Source organism: Temnothorax longispinosus, chromosome 6 (genome assembly GCF_030848805.1).
Source record: "Temnothorax longispinosus isolate EJ_2023e chromosome 6, Tlon_JGU_v1, whole genome shotgun sequence".
NCBI classification, from domain to species: domain Eukaryota; kingdom Metazoa; phylum Arthropoda; class Insecta; order Hymenoptera; family Formicidae; genus Temnothorax; species Temnothorax longispinosus.
Genome location: NC_092363.1, coordinates 14,549,712 through 14,572,305, shown reverse-complemented (window position 1 = coordinate 14,572,305; position 22,594 = coordinate 14,549,712). Strand labels below are relative to the sequence as shown.

General features: G+C 39.9%; 1 protein-coding gene and 1 long non-coding RNA gene across 2 annotated transcripts; one reads left to right on the top strand and one right to left on the bottom strand.

The window, feature by feature from the left end:
• Positions 1-11,469: 11,469 nt before the first annotated feature.
• LOC139815494 (uncharacterized) lies at positions 11,470-12,899 on the top strand. The gene is made up of 3 exons (XR_011732736.1): positions 11,470-11,560; positions 11,638-11,720; positions 11,838-12,899. It is a non-coding gene; the product is annotated as an uncharacterized lncRNA (long non-coding RNA).
• A 3,703-nt stretch (positions 12,900-16,602) lies between these two features.
• Positions 16,603-17,343, bottom strand: LOC139815431 (uncharacterized). Its single transcript, XM_071782360.1, has one exon. It carries the CDS (start codon positions 17,341-17,343, stop codon positions 16,603-16,605), a length of 741 nt encoding a protein of 246 aa, XP_071638461.1.
• Between the last annotated feature and the right edge of the window lie 5,251 nt (positions 17,344-22,594).

Sequence of the window (22,594 nt, the reverse complement as noted above, 5' to 3'; positions counted from 1 at the left end):
AAGTTCGATTATGCGACACGAAAAGTGTAACGAAAATTCGACCAATAGGCGTACGAAATGAAACTTCTTTGGTACGGTAGTAAGTTCGATTGTGCGACACGAAAAAACGTCACGAAATAATGTCACGAAAATTCGACCAACAGGCGTACAAAATGAAACTCCTTTTGGATCGGTAAGTAAATTTGATTTTGCGACTCGAAAACGCGTCACGAAAATTCGATCAGGCGTACGGCATTGGCGAGACGAATATAGTGAGAACTGCGTGTAACACTATATTTTCGAGTTGCGGGCGACTTGGAGTGACTAATTCCGTTGCATTGTTTTTGTATTAATTTCAGAAAAGTTATGGCAAAGCCTTGCCTTCAGAAGTTTCACGTCTAACGCGCGTGGCGACCACGCGTTCATTTTTTTAAATATTTGTGTATGCATCTTCTTGGAGTGTTTACAGATATTTAAATTTTAGTTAAATGTTACAAGTTTTTACACAAATCTTCCAAAATTCATCTATTATTATTAATAACGTCTTAATTCGCAGAAGTCAAAATACTTATGTTTTTATTTTTGTATAGTCTGTTGTAAAGTCCAATAGAAAAATACATAAATGTATAATTTTTTACCTATGGACCACGCACTAATTATATGAAAAAAGTGGCCACCGTTAAAATCGACGAAAACTACGGAAAACTGTAGTTTGTGTGATGCCGATGAAAAGTTCATATCCGCACAACCCTCAAAATATGCTAGTTTTTAAGCTACGAGCCTATAAAGGTGGTATAAAACGTACACATATTATACATAGTATACCCACTCTTAGCGTTACCCAAGATCAACCAGCGTGGAGGTGGTGAGTGTCTGATCTCCTTTTTTTTGTTCTTGTTTCTATTTTTTAAATATTTTTTAAATATTTTTTTATTTTTTAATATTTTTTTTATTTTTTATTTTTTATCTTATAGTGTTTTTCTATTGTCAAACTCCTTGATTTTCCCTATTACCAGCATCAATGATGTTATGCAATAATGCATTGCTTGGATATTTTACATTTGGTTGATGACGCGCATATCCAAATCACGCTTGCAATATGTGCACAGGTTCCCAGCGTTCTTCCCCCAGTCTTGCAAGTACAGTAATAACCTAATATAGGTTCCTCATCGATTATACCATCTTCATTCATTGGGCGGTTATTATTACGATATCTTATCCACAATTGGTTGTCCTATTACGATGACGTGAATACACACGCAATCGCAATAAGTTAGCTTGAAACCTGTGGCTATCTAATTCCAATATTTCTGTATCATCTCTCGTGACTTTATCCTGGATATATGAAGGAGCCAAGTCAATTTGATATATATCTACAGTTAAGTCTTTTAAATAATCTAAATCAAGTATGGGAAAATCTGGTATCTGATTCTCATTGAGTCTCGTCCATTGAGCATTCCCACGCTTAAGGCCTTCAGTCTCCACCAATTCCTGAAGCTCGTTAGGTGCACGAGCTCTTTCAAGTATATTCAGAGCCAATTCAGCTGTGGCTCCTTCCATGTGTATTGGTGCGCGATATTTATTAATTATTGCTCCAGCTATAAGATAGAATTACCGTAAATGATTCGCATGATGAAAAGGTATTATATCTTTAAAAAACTTAAAAATCGTCTTAATATGGCCATTACGCGCCTCAATTATCCATCTTGTTTTTGTAATTAATCTCGAATCATTAGCGACTTCAGTGCTGAGTTGAAATTGTCCTGGTTCTAATATTCCCGGCATTCGATGGTCAATGCCGAGTCTATTTAGAAGCGGAAGTACGTCTCTATACCCTCTATCGACAATGACAATACCGCCTTCTCCTAATCATTCTCTAAGTGCTCCTGCATCATCTTCAAACTGTTTTTCAAGCATTGCAGCATCGTTGTTTTGATAATCCGAAAAGTATGGACCATGAATGTCCAAAATATATCCATCAGGGGCAACCATTAGTGCTGGTTTCACTAAATGACGACCCTTATGTACAGAATAAGACCATCTAAGAGCGCGGTAGTTAGTGGATTTTTCTATGTAACTGTACGTACCATCTATATAAACAATAACTTGTCGATTCTCTACATCGGGATTATACAAGATCTTGCGTCGGAAATGACGTCATAAAATGAAACGTTTTGATTGGATAACTCATGACGCGGCGTCGTGACGCGACGCGCGACGCGTGTAGTGGAAACGCAGCATTATAGAGTATATATTCATATATGATTATCTTTAACCTTATAAATATACTTTTACATGATCACACATGATAATATACTAGTATATAAAACCATATATGACTATATAAAGTTATATTTAAAGAGATTTAGCCATATAATATTGTTAAAGATTATATTTCCATTTCTTAGGTATTCGTATATCCAATTCAAAATTTTATTACTATTTTTAAACTGAATTTGTTTCTTAAGAATTTTTGAAAAATTATATATTTGCGCTGGTCATGACACATGTAGACTATATGTATATAACACTTACATCAAATTAAGAAGTAGTCAACCACGTAAGACGGTTGGTTCACGATCCAGAGGTCCCGAGGTCTCCAGTTCGAATCCCATCAAGGTAAGTGTGTTTTTCACTTAGTTTTTCAAGTACGAGAAAATATTTATAATCATAGGTTGCATCTTAAGAAACAAATTTAGTTAAAAAGTAGTAATAAAATTTCAAAATAAATATAATTTTTTATTATGTCGGGTGAATTTCCTCATTAGACAGTGTTTTAATTTTAGTATTTCCTTGTAGTCTACTGTACTCAAATAGATATAGAAATGTGTAGAATATCAGTATTAGTTGTAGTTTGGCGTAGTTTTACCGAAAAATTTATAGATCAAGATGCACTAAAAAATACAAAAATTTACAAAAGTGTTCCAATTCTAGCATTTTCATGTAGGATTTTGTAGTACTTCTTAAATTCATGTAGAATTTAATAGATTCTGGCAATTATATTTTATAGTTTTTTGTAGTACACTTTTATTTTTTTTTAAATTTTGTAGAAATATTTCCGCCAGGGTCCCTCTCTTTCGTGGAGTTGAAAGCGAAGTTGGAACTGTGCCCTTATGAAAAAGTACACTCAACTTTGATGGTTAACACCCAAAGTTGAGTGTTAACACTAAATTTACGCCCAAATTAGAGAGTTAACACTCAAATTTGGGCGTAAGTTTAGTGTTTGTCATCAAAGTTAAGTGTCAACACTTAAATTTAGGTGTAGATTGAGTGTTGACCATTAAGGTTTAGGTAAGTTGTGGGTTTAATCCTCAATGATGATTGTATATTGGGAGTTTATTCTCAATGATAGGTGTAGGTTGGGGATTAAGCCTCAATGTTTAGTGTAGGTTGGAGATTGATCCTCATTGTTGGATTTTGGTTTGGTGTTAACAGAGTGTTCACCTTTAATGTTCTATGTCGACTTAATCAGTGTCGCCATGATCCCTTTATAGTTAGGTGTCGTTTAAATATTATTGTGTTAATTTTTGTTAAGTATCAATTGACGGCTTGGTTTATTGGAAAAGTGTTTCAGATAAAAGTTGAAAGGTTTGAAGGGGACCAATAGACGATCTTATTGGATTTTGGATCCAGGGCCTGTATTGAGCCCAATAGGGCCTAAGTCAAATTTTTTAAATGAAAACCCCTATTTTTTATTGTACTATCTTTCTATATAATACTTTTATATAATATATAATATTTTTTGAGATATTCAAGGGAAACTTGGTAACTTTTTCAATATATCACAAAGTAAGTGTTTATTCCGCCAATGTTATCAAACCAAAACTAAGTATATTTCTTTCGACAACAAATTGGCAATCCATACATATAGTTACACGACGTTTCGACCCAGGCTTCGGGTCCTTATCAAGTAATCTAACAAAAATATAGCATAAGGTCAATAACATTGTCAATATTTAAAAACGAGTAACAGAAATTAATATTTATTTAGTCCGTGTAAAATTAAAAGAGCGAAATAATAATTCGAAATACCCGATGAGGGAAAGAGAACCATCGCCGACACATTCTCAGTCTAGTGCTCATGAAATTTTGACCGGAACACCATATGCGCAAGACTTCCGCGGTTGGTCGTTCCCCCTGGGAACTCTTCGGCTGCGGCGGGGCTCTCTCGGGGCGTCTTTAGTCTGCGTTCCCTCTTTCCCCCTCTCTCCCCTTGCCCTTAAGGGGGTGGGCGGCGGGGGGGGACGATTGTCGCCTCTCGCCGCGTGTGCGTGGCTGGGGATGGGGGTCTTAGGATCCCGCATATGGTGGTGGGTCGTACGCCCTGGTTTAACGAGTCTTTACTCGTGGGTTAATTGATTAATTAATTAGTGCACGTCTGTGCGTGTGCTGCTGCATGTGTGGGGGATAGAAATGCTCCTGGACGAACGTTCTCGCAACCGATGAAGAGGACCCTCAATGATATGACTGCCCGCGGTCATTATCATGAGGGTCCTCTGAGGTGGTCGGGCAATGGACGCGCTGGTCCTCGACACTGCAGGACAGGGGCCCTCATGTCATTGGTGCCGCGCGATTCCGCTGCCCGACTAGGATGCGTTCCTTTCCGGGAGCGGGAAAAACCCCGGGGTGGGTGCATGCCCCAGTCTAACGAGTTTACTCGTGGGTTAGTTAGCTATGTGTGGAACCCCTCTCCGGATAGAGGCGGTCCCTGTCTCGTCTAATTTGCACACGTGCGCGTGTGCTGCTGTATGTGTGTGTGGGGGGGGGGGGAATGTCCCTGGACGAACGTTCTCGCAGCCGATGAAAGGGACCCTCAGTGATATGACTGCCCGCGGTCATTATCATGGGGGCCTCCCGAGGTGGTCGGGTGATGGACGCGTTGATCCTCGATATTGCAGAGCATGGGGCTCTCATGTCAATGGTGCCGCGCGATCCCGCCGCCCGACTAGGGTGCGTCCTCTTCCGGGGGCGGGAACACCCCTCCTGAGATGACCTACCGTGTGTCCTCCCAGCAAACGAAAAAGAATTAAAAGATATTAAAATTTTTGAAGTGAAACTTCTTTAGGCACGGTAGTGAATTCGATTCGCGACACGAAAAAGTGTAACGGAAGTGAAACTTCTTTGGTACGGTAGTAAGTTCGATTGTATGACACAAAAAGTGTAACGAAAATTTGACCAATAGGCGTACGGCGTTGGCGAGACGGTTCTTCTTCTGGCACGGTAGTAAGTTCGATTATGCGACACGGAAAGTGTAACGAAAATTCGACCAATAGGCGTACGAAATGAAACTTCTTTGGTACGGTAGTAAGTTCGATTGTGCGACACGGAAAATGTAACGAAAATTCGACCAATAGGCGTACGAAATGAAACTTCTTTGGTACGGTAGTAAGTTCGATTGTGCGACACGGAAAATGTAACGAAAATTCGACCAATAGGCGTACGAAATGAAACTTCTTTGGTACGGTAATAAGTTCGATTGTGCGACACGGAAAATGTAACGAAAATTCGACCAATAGGCGTACGGCGTTGGCGAGACGGTTTTTCTTCTGGCACGGTAGTAAGTTCGATTATGCGACACGAAAAGTGTAACGAAAATTCGACCAATAGGCGTACGAAATTAAACTTCTTTGGTACGGTAGTAAGTTCGATTGTGCGACACGGGAAGTGTAACGAAAATTCGACCAATAGGCGTACGAAATAAAACTTCTTTGGTACGGTAGTAAGTTCGATTGTGCGACACAAAAAGTGTAACGAAAATTTGACCAATAGGCGTACGGCGTTGGCGAGACGGTTCTTCTTCTGGCACGGTAGTAAGTTCGATTATGCGACACGAAAAGTGTAACGAAAATTCGACCAATAGGCGTACGAAATGAAATTTCTTTGGTACGGTAGTAAGTTCGATTGTGCGACACGAAAAAACGTCACGAAATAGTGTCACGAAAATTCGACCAACAGGCGTACAAAGTGAAACTCCTTTTGGATCGGTAAGTAAATTCGATTTTGCGACTCGAAAACGCGTCACGAAAATTCGATCAGGCGTACGGCACTGGCAAGACGGATATAGTGAGAACTGCGTATAACACTATATTTTCGAGTTGCGGGCGGCTTGGAGTGACTAATTCCGTTGCATTGTTTTTGTATTAATTTCAGAAAAGTTATGGCAAAGCCTTGCCTTCAGAAGTTTCACTTCTAACGCGCGTGGCGACCACACGCATGATTTTTTTTTAATACTTTTGAATCCCTTTTTTGGCGGAATTAGATGAAATTAGATGGGATTCGAAATGAGATGGTCTAATCCCATAGAATCCAAAAAAGAAATTTTCAATTCCATCCAATCCTATGGAATCCGTAAAGGTTATGGAATTGCATGGCATTAGATGGTTTAGGAAATTGTTTTAAATTCCTCCCGTAATGACCACACACACACACAATTTTATGAAAATAGAAAAGGATAATAAATTTCAATGCTTTTAGATAAACGTTTATTTTTTATTTACTATATAATTAATATACTTTATAGTACCTATAGTATCTGTGGCGGTACCAAGCGCCGTTGGTTGGTTGGCAGGCGTCTCGTGCCTCCGTTGGGCGACCAAGCGCCGTTGTTCGTCGGTGAGCTTTTGTGTATGCCTAAGGGCATTACACGCACTACTGCCGACGGGCAATTAGCCCGAAAATGAGATTTGTAAGATCTGTCAGGCCCCGTAGGGGGTCCCTTTATACATAGCGGTCGAGACGAAACTTTGAACTCGAGAAGATGCCCCGGCGATGCGACGCCTAGCGGCGTCGACGCAAACTGCCGGTAATGCAGATACCGCGCGGCCGTGTACTATTGGTGGCGCGTACCGCCACAGAGTTCAACACGGACACTTTTCAATCCCTATCCTGGCATTCAATGGTATTCATTTTATTGTCAGAATAGACGGAATTCAATGAAATTCAATACAGAAAATTTTAATTCATAGTTTGGCATTCAATGGTATTCATTTCGTTAACGGAATCAATGGTATTCAATGGAATTCATCACGAAACTTTCCAATCCCTAACCTGGCATTCAGTGGTATTCATTTCGTTAACGGAATCAATGGTATTCAATGGAATTCATCACGAAACTTTCCAATCCCTAACCTGGCATTCAGTGGTATAATATTTTTGTGTCGGAATTGGATGGGATTCAAAAAAGACAAATTCTCTCCAAAATAAGGAATTCCATGATATTGAAACTATTTCAATCCCTTTTTTGGACAGAATGGAATTCGGAAAGTCCTTAATTGAATTCCTGGCAATCCTGTTTTAATTCTTTTCAATCTTTTTTCGTTTGCTGGGCTGTGTCTTCGGTTTACGTCTTACTGTCGCCTCTGCGTGAGGACTGTTGCATCTCGTGAAGTAATACCTCGAGTCTCCCATGTGATGTAACCTATGTCCGGCGTGCTGCATGTTGGGGAGAGGTTTTTTAGTGGGTGCAAGCCCCACATAACCTGACAGCCGGGGTCAGGAATGCGCGAGGCATTTTTCCTTCTCCCTCCGAAACAAAAAAAAAATATGCGCAAAGCTAGAGATTTATAAAGAATAAAATATGATGTCTCAGTAAAAAAGTAACGGATTTTTCCACATGATCATCAACCAGTTTGGACAGCACGCTGTCCTACTAATGAAAGCATGGATTAATAACACGATGAAGATTTGTACAGCTAGACAACAACTCGTATTTTTGCTCCGCTGCAGACGACAGGACATACTACCGCCACACATCGTACACCTGCATCTAGATATTAGTCTTAGAAGTCACAGCGCAAAGCACAGGTTTAATAGTTATAAGGAGCGATATCAAAGGGCTATCCTAAATTTAGAAATTAAAGATTTAAACCACCATTTAAAGTTTCTTAAATCAGAATTCAATTATAACCAGGACGATCTTTTCTCTCTTTTACCAGAACCAATGTTGATTGAGTTTTTTAATAGCAACAGTCGAAAAATTGCAATACATAATCGTCAACAGAAACATAACCCAGCAAACGAAAAAAGATTGAAAAGAATTAAAACGGGATTGCCAGGAATTCAATTAAGGACTTTCCGAATTCCATTTTGTCCAAAAAAGAGATTGAAATAGTTTCAATATCATGGAATTCCTTATTTTGGAAAGAATTTGTCTTTTTTGAATCCCATCCAATTCCGACACAAAAACGTAACGAAATGAATACCACTGAATGCCAGGTTAGAGATTAGAAAGTTTCGTCATGAATTCCATTGAATACCATTGATTCCGTTAACGAAATGAATACCATTGAATGCCAAACTAGGAATTAAAAATTTCCGTGTTAAATTCCATTAAATTCCGTCTATTCTGACAATAAAATGAATACTATTAAATGCCAGGATAGGGATTGAAATGTGTCCGTGTTGAACTCTGTGGCGGTACGCGCCACTAATAGTACACGCCCGCGCGGTATCTGCATTACCGGCAGTTCGCGTCGACGCCGCTAGGCGTCGCATCGCCGGGGCATCTTCTCGAGTTCAAAGTTTCGTCTTGACCGCTATGTAAAGGGACCCCCTACGGGGCCTGACAGATCTTACAAATCTCATTTTCGGGCTAATTGCCCGTCGGCAGTAGTGCGTGTAATGCCCTTAGGCATACACAAAAGCTCACCGACGAACAACGGCGCTTGGTCGCCCAACGGAGGCACGAGAGACGCCTGCCAACCAACCAACGGCGCTTGGTACCGCCACAGATACTATACTATAAAGTATATTAATTATATAGTAAATAAAAAATAAACGTTTATCTAAAAGCATTAAAATTTATTATCCTTTCCTATTTTCATAAAATTGTGTGTGTGTGTGTGTACGGGAGGAATTTAAAACAATTTCTTAAACCATCTAATACCATGCAATTCCATAACATTTACGGATTCTATAGGATTGAATGGAATTGAAAATTTCTTTTTTGGATTCCATGGGATTGGACTATCTCATTTCGAATCCCATCTAATTTCATCTAATTCCGTCAAAAAAGGGATTCAAAGGTATTAAAAAATTTTAATATCTTTTAATCCTTTTGCGTTTGCTGGGAACGCAACTAATAAATTCAACAGAATTTGTTCTAAGCAAAATTTATATAAAGCGTTTTTCGATAACGACAGAACGAAATGGCTTATTAATGCTTCCAATCAAAACATTCCTGATAACATAGCACATATTTTAAGTTTAGGTGACAGGTTTGGCGTTCCTGTCACCAGTCTTGATAAAAAAAGATCGCCTACGTACACTTTGGATACTATAAAAAATTTTGAGATTAACAGTTACAAAATTCCTCCAGGTGTTACTAACGCGATACGAAGCTTTGTAGCTAATTTTTTGCAACTTTTTCTGAATAAGAGTCTCCATATGAATTACATTGATCGTTATATATTAAAGGAGTTCAACAATTGTAAAAAATTCTTACGAAATAATCAGGACATTTTTGTTACTAAGGCGGATAAGGGCCAGATCACTGTCGTTATGGACAAAGCGGATTACAATAATCGCATGACCGATCTCTTAAATGACGAATCTACTTATAAAAAATTAAAAAAGGATCCCATTAAGCAATTAATCACAAAACTCAATAAACTGGTGAAATCTTGGCACGATTGTGAAATTATAGATGATCCCACTTATTATCGATTAAGGTGCACAAACGGTAATCTTCCACGCTGCTACGGACAGCCAAAAGTTCATAAAGCTGGTTTCCCGTTACGTATTATCGTTTCGGCTGTTGGGATCAAAGTATAATATAGTATGAGCTCAATGTATAATATAGCTCGTTACTTACACGCGATTTTGGAAGAGTATTTACCCAAACCAAAATCGCATATTAAAGATAGCTGGTCCTTTGCAAAAATTATTAGAAATGAAACAATTAATACTGACCAAGTCCTCGTTTCCTTTGATGTGACCTCACTTTTGACTAACATCCCGAAGGAATTAGTTTTAAAAGGAATCGAGAAACGATGGCACTTCATTTCTCCACACACAAAATTCTCTTTGCCTCAATTTCTACACGCAGTCGATTTGATATTAAGCTCTACAAGCTTTTGCTTTAATGAGTAATTTTATGAACAGATTTTTGGCAGTCCCATGGGTTCTCCATTTTCCCCTAAAGCCGCTGACATCGTTATAGAAGATCTTGAGACCTATTGCCTTAGTGCGCTGGATTCAAAAATTCAGTTTTTTTGTAGATACGTGGACGATATCTTTGCCATAATACCTAGGTCAAAATTAAACGACATACTCGAGGTGTTTAATAGCTACCACCCACGATTGAACTTCACCTTTGAATTGGAAAGTAACAATTCTCTTCCGTTTCTGGACACTACGGTCATCAGAGATAGAAGTCGGTTGATTACAAATTGGTATATGAAACCCACGTTTTCTGGCCGTTATATAAATTACTTCTCTAGCCACCCGTTAAAATATAAGGTCAATACTATCACGAGTCTTCTTGATCGAGCCATTTTACTGTCAGATGAGCGTTTCCATGAATCGAACATTAATATTGTCAAAAAAATATTATTCAACAATTCATTTCCAATCGACCTCATTAATAAACACACCAAAAGTAGAATTAAACACTTTCGGCATAAGCGCGATACTGATAGCACACCTGAAAACCTATTCGATCCACGGAGATGTGTCGTACTACCGTACGTAAAAGGTCTTGGCGAAGATATGCGTTTCATACTTAATAATATAGGCCTTAATACTGTCTACACGGTCCCAAAAAAATTAGATGTTATTATAAAAAGGGGAAAGGACCGTCTTGATAAAAATCATTCTACCGAACTAGTTTACCGAATTAACTGCAATGACTGTAGCGCATCCTACATCGGACAAACCAAACGTTACCTACAGACGCGCGTTAAAGAACACTTTAACGACATAAAGAAAGACGATTGTAAGCATTCCGTTGTCAGCAAACACCGCGTTTCCCATGGCCATGAATTTAAATGGTCTCGGTAGAAGAAGGCGGCGAAGCTGGCCCAGCAGTTCGAAGACAGCGCGGAGAGGAGAGAGTTTCTGAAACACCTGGCGACGCTCCGTGGAGAGGCCAATAATACTTTCCTCGCTATGCTCAACGACACCAGAAGGCAGGTTCGAGAGTTGTACTATTCGGAAGGTAACGGAGACGGTGCCGTCAAAATTCAGGCCTACAGACCAGAGCTACGTGACCTCCGAGGTGGAGATATTACACAGGGAAAAAAACACAAAAATAAAGAGAAATCGCGGAAATGCTTCTAATAAAAAAATATCCAGATACCATTAATCTCCAAACTGACACTGAGAACTTAAATCCCATTTACGATAACGTTATCTCGAGCATATAAGAGTTTGTATTCCGCGGTCGTGTTCTCTGACAACCTTCGATTGTTTTCTCTATTTTGTAACATATACGATACTCGTCAGTCTGTACTTGACTTCCATTGTGCGAACATGACTTGTCGTGTGGCTGCGTAAAGACGATGCTCCGAGTTTGATACTTTCACGCAATTTTCGCTAGTGCGTTAAGCGATATGGAGTGGTGCCGTCGCTGGATATTCTCTGTGTAAAGAACCACTCATTTACTTTTTTACTTTTTACTTTTTTACTGAGACATCATACTTATTCTTTATAAATCTCTAGCCTTGCGCATATGGTGTTTCGGTCAAAATTTCATGAGCACTAGACTGAGAATGTGTCGGCGATGGTTCTCTTTCCCTCATCAGGTATTTCGAATTATTATTTCGCTCTTTTAATTTTACACGGACTAAATAGATATTAATTTCTGTTGCTCGTTTTTAAATATTGACAATGTTATTGACCTCATGCTATATTTTTGTTAGATCACTTGATAAGGACCCGAAGCCTGGGTCGAAACGTCGTGTAACTATATGTATGGATTGCCAATTTGTTGTCGAAAGAAATATACTTAGTTTTGGTTTTTTAATATATATTTAGCTTGTGATATCTTGATGATTGTTTGCCAGAGAAAAAAGTGGTACAGAGGACTTTTTAACTTAATTTTATTTCAAAAATGTGCTGTTGCAATAGTATACTCCAATTTTTTTTTAAATATTTGTGTATGCATCTTGTTAGTGGACCGCTCGAGGTTTTCGCGCGCCGCGCCGAGGAGAGCACAAAAAATAGTCAGTATCTCGTTTAAAACGAGACAAGAGTCACTTTATTCAAAGCTGATCACAATGTCAGAATATTCGCGTGGTAATATCGCACTCACTATTTCGCACTTTCGTACTCGCTACGATTTGACTCCGTATTCTCGATGTCGACAAACACAAGTGTCGTGTACGATTTGTGATGGCTCACTGAGCTCCCGGCCGGAGCAAGCAAAACGATCGCGGCCGGAGCTCCGAACTTTTCCGCGAGGAATTTCGAGACGTGAGATACGCTGATTGGCTCCAAATCGTCGAGCGACCAGACTATTGGTCGCAGTACGAGCGATCACGCGATGTACACCTGTGGTCCGGGCGCGAGCAAAAACACCAAAAAAAATTGGGGGAAGGCAAATAAACGCGTTTTGAAGCAAATCGAGCGTTCTTGAATATTTATGTTGCTCGCTTTCACTTTTCGAGCGTTAGATTCTCAACACATCTTCTTGGAGTGTTTACAAATATTTAAAAAAATTGGAGTGCTATTGCAACAGCATATTTTTAAGACAAAATCAAGTCAAGAAGTCCTCTATACCACTTTTTCCTCTGGCAAACAATTATCAAGATATCATTAAATATTGAAAAAGTTACCAAGTTTTCCTTGAATATCTCAAAAAGTATTAGGCAAATAAAAGAATTTTTCAAACAAAAGTTGATCAAATTAATTAATAAAGAGATGGTACAATAAAAAATAGGGGTTTTTATTTAAAAAATTTGACTTAGGCCCTACCCAGCGAGAAATAACAGATATTACATCATATCGAAATAATGCTCGAAAGAAGCTTATTTCGATGTTTGTGCTATATGACATTAAAAAAAAAAGAGATTATTTATGACATACATTTATCGCGCCAGACTGTAAACAGGCAAATTAAGTATTTTCTGTTAAGACATCGATATTTCATCATTTCGATATCGATTCAAAGCTATTTTGATTTGCCTGTCAAATATATAATAACATTGCCATTGTATAGAATGCAATATAAATAAAAAATTATATTGTATTGGCAGACATGGATAATGTAAATATTTTATGATTTGAGCATTATAATAATTGCGTTCGAATATTAATTTTTTTAGGCTTCCATTTTCATTAAATAGTTACTTTATAACTGTAAAAGTCACAACAAAATTCCTGTTTGTAATTTGACAATTTTGAAAATTAAAATATTATATAATAGGTACATTTTCAGTACTACATCCGCTCTTTATTAAATAAGAAGTTAAATTAAGCAACTAATTAAATTATTAATATTAAATATTAATACAATAAGATATTTGTATTTACATTTATCAAAATAAAAAATAAGTTCAATTATAAAAATAAATATTAATAATTGGACTTATTAAAAATTAAATAATTTGTTCAGATATTGCGCTCGAATTCTTTTTGCGTTTTACAAGGCCCGATCGTTTCACATTAGATGGCGCAACGCCCGAGTCGCCATTCTCAAAGAGCCCTCGCCTTCTTCCTCACTCGTTAGGTGTCATGGCCGCACTTACTTGTGTAGGGAGCAGCATATCTGTCTCCCTTCCGATTGGTCAGCCCCCTCTTCAGCGCTAGCAAGAGGGGTTGAGAGTTACGAGGTTGGTAGAACTGAGTTACGAAGACCGTCAGATTTGTATCGAGACTCGTGGCTGTTGCGTAGTCTGCAATAAAGTATTATTCTAACATTAGTAATCGAGTGTGTAATTATTCCTCGATTCCTCTCATCAATACGTCGGTAGTAGGCCGACACCCGGAGAGATAATCGACTTCCTGTGGTACCGAATTTCTACACTTGCGTTTCTTTGAACGTGTCGAATCCGTTACCTCTTTCTTGACGGATTGATCGTTGCGGCGCGTGTTCTGGAGACCAACCAAGCGAGAGTCGGATCACCAGGGAGCCTTTATGAAAATGTGCCCTTCATAGCCATTAAAAAATGCCATTGAATTCCCATTGTTCCAGACGCAATGGAAATAAAGGCATTTTTGCCAAAGATAAAAAGTTCCACACAAAATCCCATTAGTGGAATTTTGTGTGAAAATTTTTATCTTTTGCAAAAATGCCTTCATTTCCATTGCGTCTGGAACAATGGGAATTCAATGGCATTTTTTAATGGCAATGAAGGACACATTTTCATAAGGGAGGAGCTCTTGCCTTAGGCGACTAGCGCCTAAAAATATCTGCCTCGGTCTTGTAGGGAGTTTCCTTATACATTTTCCAGTCCGTGCCGAACCTTGAATTTGAGAGAATGCATGAATGATGCGACGCCTAGCGGCGTCGATGCGAACTGCCGGTAATACAGTTACCGCGCGGGCGTGATGATGATGCATGTACCACTGGTGGCGCGAACCGCCACATTTACCATTGACGAATTTCCATTACAATTCACACTGAACAACATTGGCTGAAGGTAGAAAAATTCCGTACAAATTTTATCCTTCATGAGTCATTGGCAGTTTCCATTACGCCTGTATGGAAAAGGTTGTCATTCGAATCTTGCCATTGCGTTTCCATTCATCTTATTGCCACTCAATATTTTCCATTTACTTTTCCATATAATTCGCATTGCAAGTTCCATACACAAGTTTTAACCTTCATAAGCCATTAGCAGTTTCCATTACGCCTGTATGGAAAAAGTTGTTATTCGAATCTTGCCATTGCGTTTCCATTATTCTTATTGCCACTCAATATTTTCCATTAACTTTTCCATATAATTCGCATTGCAACTGTAAGGCAACCATACATTCCCACTGACCGCCATTGAGCACTCAAGGGCACATTTTCATAAGGGAGAGCTCACCGCCAGGAAAGGGAGAGCTGCGGCAGCTAGCGTCCGAAAGGGAGGATCGAGGCGAGGAATCCGGTTCAGCGAGCGGAGCCCTTAAGGGCCAGTTTCACAAGTGTCAGTTAACTTTTAATCTTAGATTAACTCCGAGATTAACTCACTCTTCGTCTCCTTCTAACGTCCCTTTTAGAAAAAGACGAAAAGTAAGTTAATCTAAGGTTAAAAGTTAACCGACACTTGTGAAACTGGGCCTAAGAGATTCTCATTGGGACGCTATATTTGTTACTTTCATTTGAGGGTTCATATTTTTAGGGTTTATATCGTCATTTTTAAGGATTAACCATTAATTGAAGGTTAACTATCACTTGAAGGTTAACCATCATCCAAAGAAAAACCCTTAAAGTTGGGTGTGATTTTGGACCGCCAATTGAAAATTAACCTTCAAATGATGGTTAACCTTCAATTGGCGGTCCGAAATCACACCCAACTTTAAGGGTCTTTTTATGGTAAAAACAAACAAATAGCTTCTTTCGCCAGTAAATGAATTCAAAACAGAAGTCGTTTTTGTTCGATCCGACTAGCCAAATAATTTATTTATTTAAGTTCACAACGTTTTGGCTGCGATTTCAGCCCTTCTCAAGTGATTAATCAAACCAACACTCAAAAACGCGTACAAAATATCCATTACGTTGCTGACATGGTGCCCTAACTACGTCATGCATGCGTAAAGCTAAAAGGTGAAAAATAACTAATGATAATCAATAAAATAAAATATTCGCTAAGAAGTTATAAAATAATCGCTCAGAAGTCATAAGATGAAAAATTAGAATAAAAATTGAAATAAATTAAAGTATATAAAGTAAAATAAGCAGCTTACATATTCTGTGCGTCAAAAAATATAAGAACAGAACGGTGTGGGACGAGAAAACACATCGTAAGCCATATCTGCGAACACATCCGTACAGCGTGACAGTCGAAGTCATACTAAAATGACCGATACAATAATAACTAGATGTGTTCACAGAAGGAAACGAACAGAACAAAAAGTGCAAAAACTAGGTGACACCAATCACGTGGTTGTAATTCGCGGGCAAGTTTTCTGTGTCTTTTTGCAGGTTGATTGCGCTATCACATTTTTTAATAAAAAACATTTCTGAAATTTCTCGTTTCTTGAATTGTCTCTCTTTATACAAAATTTTCGGTTGTTGCCAATTAAAGTCGTGGTTGTGCGTAAGACGGTGTTTACTAACCACGGAATGATTGTCACTATTCTTCCTAATATCACAGAAATGTGATATCTTTCATCGTTTCCTTACTTACTCGGTTAGGCGGAGCACGTGTCCCGAGGGCTTCGTGCCCCGGCGGTCACGGTGTTCTAGAGCCAAGCGTGTCAGAGTGGCGTGAGGCCTCGCGGCCGATCGCCGTTAATACTCCCGCGTGATCCGATTCGAGGACACTGCCAGGCGGGGAGTTTGACTGGGGCGGTACATCTGTCAAAGAATAACGCAGAGCGAGCATTCGCGATCTCGAACATTCCGCCCGCCTCGTCAGGTTGTCTGACGAAACATAATTTAATGGTGAGACTAATATACTCTGAGAATCAATTCTACGTAAGTTACTACGAGCAACACTCTCGCTCAGGGTCTCAGATATCTTCCGGGTCACCGACTCATGGAAAAAGAATAATCTTCGTCGTGGGCCGCTTCAGAGTGGTAGCTGCGGTCCGTATGGTGACCACTCGAACTTGCTCATCCTCTCCTGGGTGGATGGCAGTCACCCGTGCCAAGGGCCACTTGGTGGGTGGTGTCTGTTCGCCCCGCACCAAGCACAGATCACCAACTCGTGGGTTGTCGTTCTTGGTCCGCCATTTCTGCCTTAAATTGAGAGCTTGGAGGTATTCGGAAGACCATCTTTTCCAGAAATGGTCCCTCAGCTGTTGAAGCAGTTGCCATCTAGATAGACGGCCGGTTGGCTCCTCTGCTAGTGACGGCTCAGGGACAGCGCTGATGGCTGCGCCTATCAAAAAATGTCCCGGTGTTAGGGCTGCTAGATCCTTTGAATCGTCAGAGAGAGGTGATAAAGGTCTCGAATTGAGACACGCCTCCACTTGTGCCAGGAAGGTGGAGAGCTCCTCGTAGGTCAGGGTGGCGTCTCCGATCACTCTTCGCAGATGATGTTTTGTTGATTTTACTGCTGCTTCCCATATGCCTCCGAAGTACGGCGCCGAAGGTGGGTTGAATCGCCATTGTACGCCATCGTTTGCAAGAGTGTTTGCAATGCTGTGATCCCTGATGGCGTCAAGAAATAGAGCTCGTAGTTGAGCGTCCGCTCCAATGAAATTGGTCCCCTGGTCGCTGTACAGTGCCGTACATAGACCTCGTCTGGATACGAAGCGCTTGTAGGCTGCCATGAATGCTTCTGCGGTGTAATCTGATGCCACCTCCAGGTACACCGCTCGTGTGCTGAGACGTGTTCATCGGCGATGTTGCCATCTCCCACTTATGCTACACCTCTCATGTCTCTTTACAGTGCCAGACTAGAGTCAAGCTCAACAGGGTCTTCTTTCCCCGTTAATTTTTCCAAGCCCGTTCCCTTGATGATGTGCTGATCTCTTTGGATGTCGCCTCCCTTTTCACCAACATTCCTAAGGACCTTGTTTTGAGAGCGATTGAGTTTAGGTGGAATCATATCTCTAAAAAAACAAAACTCAGCCTTGCTCAATTCTTGTCAGCTGTGGACTTGATTCTCAGTTCTACCAGTTTTTCTTTTGAGGGTCAAATATACGAGCAAATCTTCGGAAGTCCGATGGGTTCCCCTCTCTCTTCCATTTTAGCGAATATGGTCATGGAGGATCTCGAGACGCACTGTTTGCAACTTCTTAGTTTCCATATTTCCTTTTTTAAGAGATACGTGGATGACGTTTTCGCGATTGTTCCTGTGTCGGGGATTAACGAGTTACTTAATGTTTTCAACAGTTATCACGCGAGATTGAAATTTACATTTGAAATAGAAAAGAATGGTTCTTTTTAAGTTTTCTCGACACAACGGTGATTCGAGAAGGAAGCGTGTTGCTTACGAATTGGTACCGAAAACCTACTTTTTTAGGGCGATACATAAATTATTTTTCGAATCACCCTCTTAAATACAAAATTAACATTATACGTAATCTTTTTGACCGTGCTATTCTTTTATCGGACGTGCATTTTCATAAGTCTAATTTAACAGAAGTAAGAAAGATTCTTTCAAATAATTGTTATCCAATACAATTAATTAACAAGTACATTAATATCCGACTTAACGAGTTACAGACGCGTCACAATGATAGTAATGGTTCTACCGGTGACAGTGTGGCCCGTGATCCTCAGAAATTTATCACCATACCGTATGTTAAGGGTCTCAGTGACAGTGTTGGCCGTACAATGCGCGATGCAAAATTCAGGGTTCTCCTTACCATTCCGAAGAAATTAGATTGCATTATTCGAAGAGGAAAGGACAGGCTACCGTATCTTAAACAGACCGAGTTAATATATAAGATTGATTGTGCGAATTGTAATGCTGCATATGTTGGCCAAACAAAGAGACACCTAGAGACACGCATAAAAGAACATTTCTGTGATATTAGGAAGAATAGTGACAATAATTCCGTGGTTAGTAAACACCGTCTTACGCACAACCACGACTTTAATTGGCAACAACCGAAAATTTTGTATAAAGAGAGACAATTCAAGAAACGAGAAATTTCAGAAATGTTTTTTATTAAAAAATGTGATAGCGCAATCAACCTGCAAAAAGACACAGAAAACTTGCCCGCGAATTACAACCGCGTGATTGGTGTCACCTAGTTTTTGCACTTTTTGTTCTGTTCGTTTCCTTCTGTGAACACATCTAGTTATTATTGTATCGGTCATTTTAGTATGACTTCGACTGTCACGCTGTACGGATGTGTTCGCAGATATGGCTTACGATGTGTTTTCTCGTCCCACACCGTTCTGTTCTTATATTTTTTGACGCACAGAATATGTAAGCTGCTTATTTTACTTTATATACTTTAATTTATTTCAATTTTTATTCTAATTTTTCATCTTATGACTTCTGAGCGATTATTTTATGACTTCTTAGCGAATATTTTATTTTATTTGATATCGTATAAAGTACCTATAAGAATTTTTTTAGACTTTGTAAATGAGTTGCACATTATTATTTTTTCATACATGCTCCGGGCCTGACCGACCACCCCCGTCCTAACACACAGCTGACTGACTAAGATAATTCTTTTTTATATGCAATGTGTAACCTGCAGAAAAATTTCAGTCTTTGTCAATTCATTTTATGCACTCGTTAATCGCGACATGTTTGACAGCTCACCTATGACACCTGTCCCAATGATTGCTTGACCGATCAGAGCATATTCATGTACACCAGTACTGTAATTGTTCGCGAGCGCGAGTGGATCGGATAGAGGAGCGCGAGATGGCAAGGTCGTTCAGCGAGATTTAGAAAGCGGAAAGTTTTGGTATAAAGAAACACTATATATATTTACAATTATTTACAAAATGTACAGTTCACTGGTTTCAGGTTCTCGGATGGTTCCCGAGAAGCGGGTGAGCACACAAGCGGTTTCACAATCGAGTTCGTATTAACGACGATCGGGTAGAAATCTAGGCGGTGAAGCGAATACAGCGAACGGTTTTACGGTCGAAAGACGAGTGTGGCGGGTCGAGAGATTCGTTCGTCGCAACGGATTTTCCTTGTCGCGAGAAGGCAGGCCTCCTCTTCGCTAATTGCCAATGGCAAAGTCGAGCGCGAAAATTCAGGCAGAGCGATAGGATCTCGGTAGTCTACGTCATCGTTTCTCCCGCGAGAGCGACGGTGACTTTGTCGGTCGACGTTTTGTTTGTCGGTCGACGTCTTGTTTCTATGCGAAAGTATTTATGACCTGAGTTGTCTTTCCCGAGCGCACGCGGTCGTCTCATGGCTTCAACGCGATATTGACAATTGTATTTGTCACGAGAAAGTTAAGGAACGTTCGAGAATACGTAATTTGCTCAACGACTCAGGCCATAACTATCGCCGAAGAATCGTGTGAAATTTATGCATGCTCTAAATCACTCCCGGTCTCAAACAGTAATCGACTATCAAAAAACTAGCTTTTGTCATTTCAGAAACTTTTTTGGCTTCGAGCTCTCCGTCGCTATAACCCTCTTTTGATACGGGAGTGCGCTCTTCCTCCAGGGCCTCCGTTTATACCTGCTTCGCAGGACATTAACTTTCCTCGGTAAGAGTCGACAGACTCCTTGCCGTGGAAAGGTTTCCTGGGTCATTACGATCCAGCTCGTCGGACAACATCGAGACCAAGGCGCTGCCTTTTCCAAGTTCGATCCCAACTTCGATTCCTGTACCTGAGACCAAGACTGAGTCCGTTCCTGATCTCCAAGGTGGATGCTTTCCTCCCGTGAAAGCTACACCTCATCGACCGGCCAACACCGAGTACCACGCATCCGGCTCCTACCTAATCCGAGCACTCCCAAGATATCCGTGGTGACGCAGACTGGCCTCGTCTTGAAGACTCCTCCCTGATCTCGGCTTCCTCGAATCCGATTGTTTGGGACGAACAATACGCAACACACCACTACACATTAATCTCCTACACAATCACACACGACCACCTATTTATACACATCGAAGATATATTTTATATGTATATAGAGCATAAATAAATAGAGCGAGATTTAAACCGAACTATCGTTATTGTGGGAACCGACGCACCTTCACCTGATATCCTACCCCACATTCTCTATTAATTAATTTGAACAATTTTTGTTTGAAAAATTCTTTTATTTGCCTAATACTTTTTGAGATATTCAAGGAAAACTTGGTAATTTTTTCAATATTTAGCTTGTGATATCTTGATGATTGTTTGCCAAAGAAAAAAGTGGTACAGAGAACTTTTTAACTTAATTTTATTTCAAAAATGTGCTCTGTTGCAATAGTATAATCCAATTTTTTTTTAATATTTGTGTATGCATCTTTTTGGAGTATTTATAAGTATTTAAAAAAATTGGAGTGCTATTGCAACAGCATATTCTTAAGACAAAATTAAGTCAAAAAGTCTTCTATACCATTTTTTCCTCTGGCAAACAATTATCACGATATCATAAGCTAAATATTGAAAATATTGAAAAGTTTTCCTTGAATATCTCAAAAAGTATTGGGCAAATAAAAAAATGTTTCAGACAAAAGTTGTTCAAATTTATTAGTAGAGAAAGATGATACAATAAAAAATAGGGGTTTTTATTTAAAAAATTTGACATGGGCTCAATACAGGTTCGGACCCAAAATCTAATAAAATCGTCTACTGCGGTCTCCTTCAAACCCTTCAACTTTTATCTAAAACACTTTTTCAATAAACCAATACTTTCTGAGATAATTGGTGAAAAACATTGGCACACGAAAAATAACGCCTTATTATATATTATATATATATATATATATATATATAGACTTTGCATAGTGCGCGTGGTGATGTTCTCAATTTGTTAAAAACATTTAAATATGGGGTTTATTCTCTTTGTTACTACTTTCATTTGAGGCTTTATATTTTTAGGGTTTATACCGTCATTTTTAAGGATTAACCATTAATTGAAGGTTAACCATTACCCATACAGCACAGATTGTTGCAGAAAGCTTCCAGAAAGGTTTCAAAAACATTTCAACCTTTCACATTTCATGTGCAATATCTTTGAAAGAATTCTGCAATATGTCATATAAAATGTTGCAATAGAAATGTTCTTGGTAAATATGCAGAATTTGGGCCACCTCACCGATTTCGTTGAACTTGGACTTAAGGAAGTTCGATGATTACAACAAAATGCAGAGAGTTTCATGAAATTTTAATATGTTGTTCTGGAATGCAAAATAGAATTATGTGAATTTTTTGGGAATTTTTCACCGTCCCGTTTTGAAAAAAATCTACTCCAAAAATTTAAAAAATACAACGTTGAGTTATCTTGGAGATCCCCTGTAGCCCTCGGCGGGGGAACACGCGGATAGTAGCAGGAGAAGATTTGGGTGTTGAAAAAGGGTATTGTGGGGGTGAGCGAGGGTGGAGGGTGAAACGAAGGCGTAAAGGAGGCTGAAAGAAGGTCGAGTGAGTGGAGGTGAGGGTGAGAATGAGGAGGGACGCCAGGAATCCGCTGGAGAAAGGGAGGCCTGGAAGGAAGAGGTTAGGATGACGGTGTGATTTCGGAGGGAGGATGCAGAGAGAGGAGTATATAGGGCTCAGGACGGGAGAAGACGGAAGAGAAGGAAAAGGAAAGGAAGGCGGAGGTGCACCGAGGAAGCTTGCTGCCGGGCGTGACGGCGTGAAGGCGCTGGAGCGGCTGGGGGGGGGGGTAAGCATACTCGGAGGGACGAGAGAAGGCAGGGGAACCGGATGGTCGGCAGCCTATGTTACAGGACGAGGTAGTCGAGTGTTGAGTGGGATGATAACATGGAGTATCGATAGGGCGATCGATCGATATGACGCGAGACGAAGGGTCTGCTAATGGTGGCGCGACTGGTGAGGAAGGGAGCTGTGAGTTGGCGCGACGGATCGATCGATCAAACGATCGAGGCGAGTCGAGGGTCGAGGGCTGTGGAGAGGACGGGGGGCCGTGGACAGG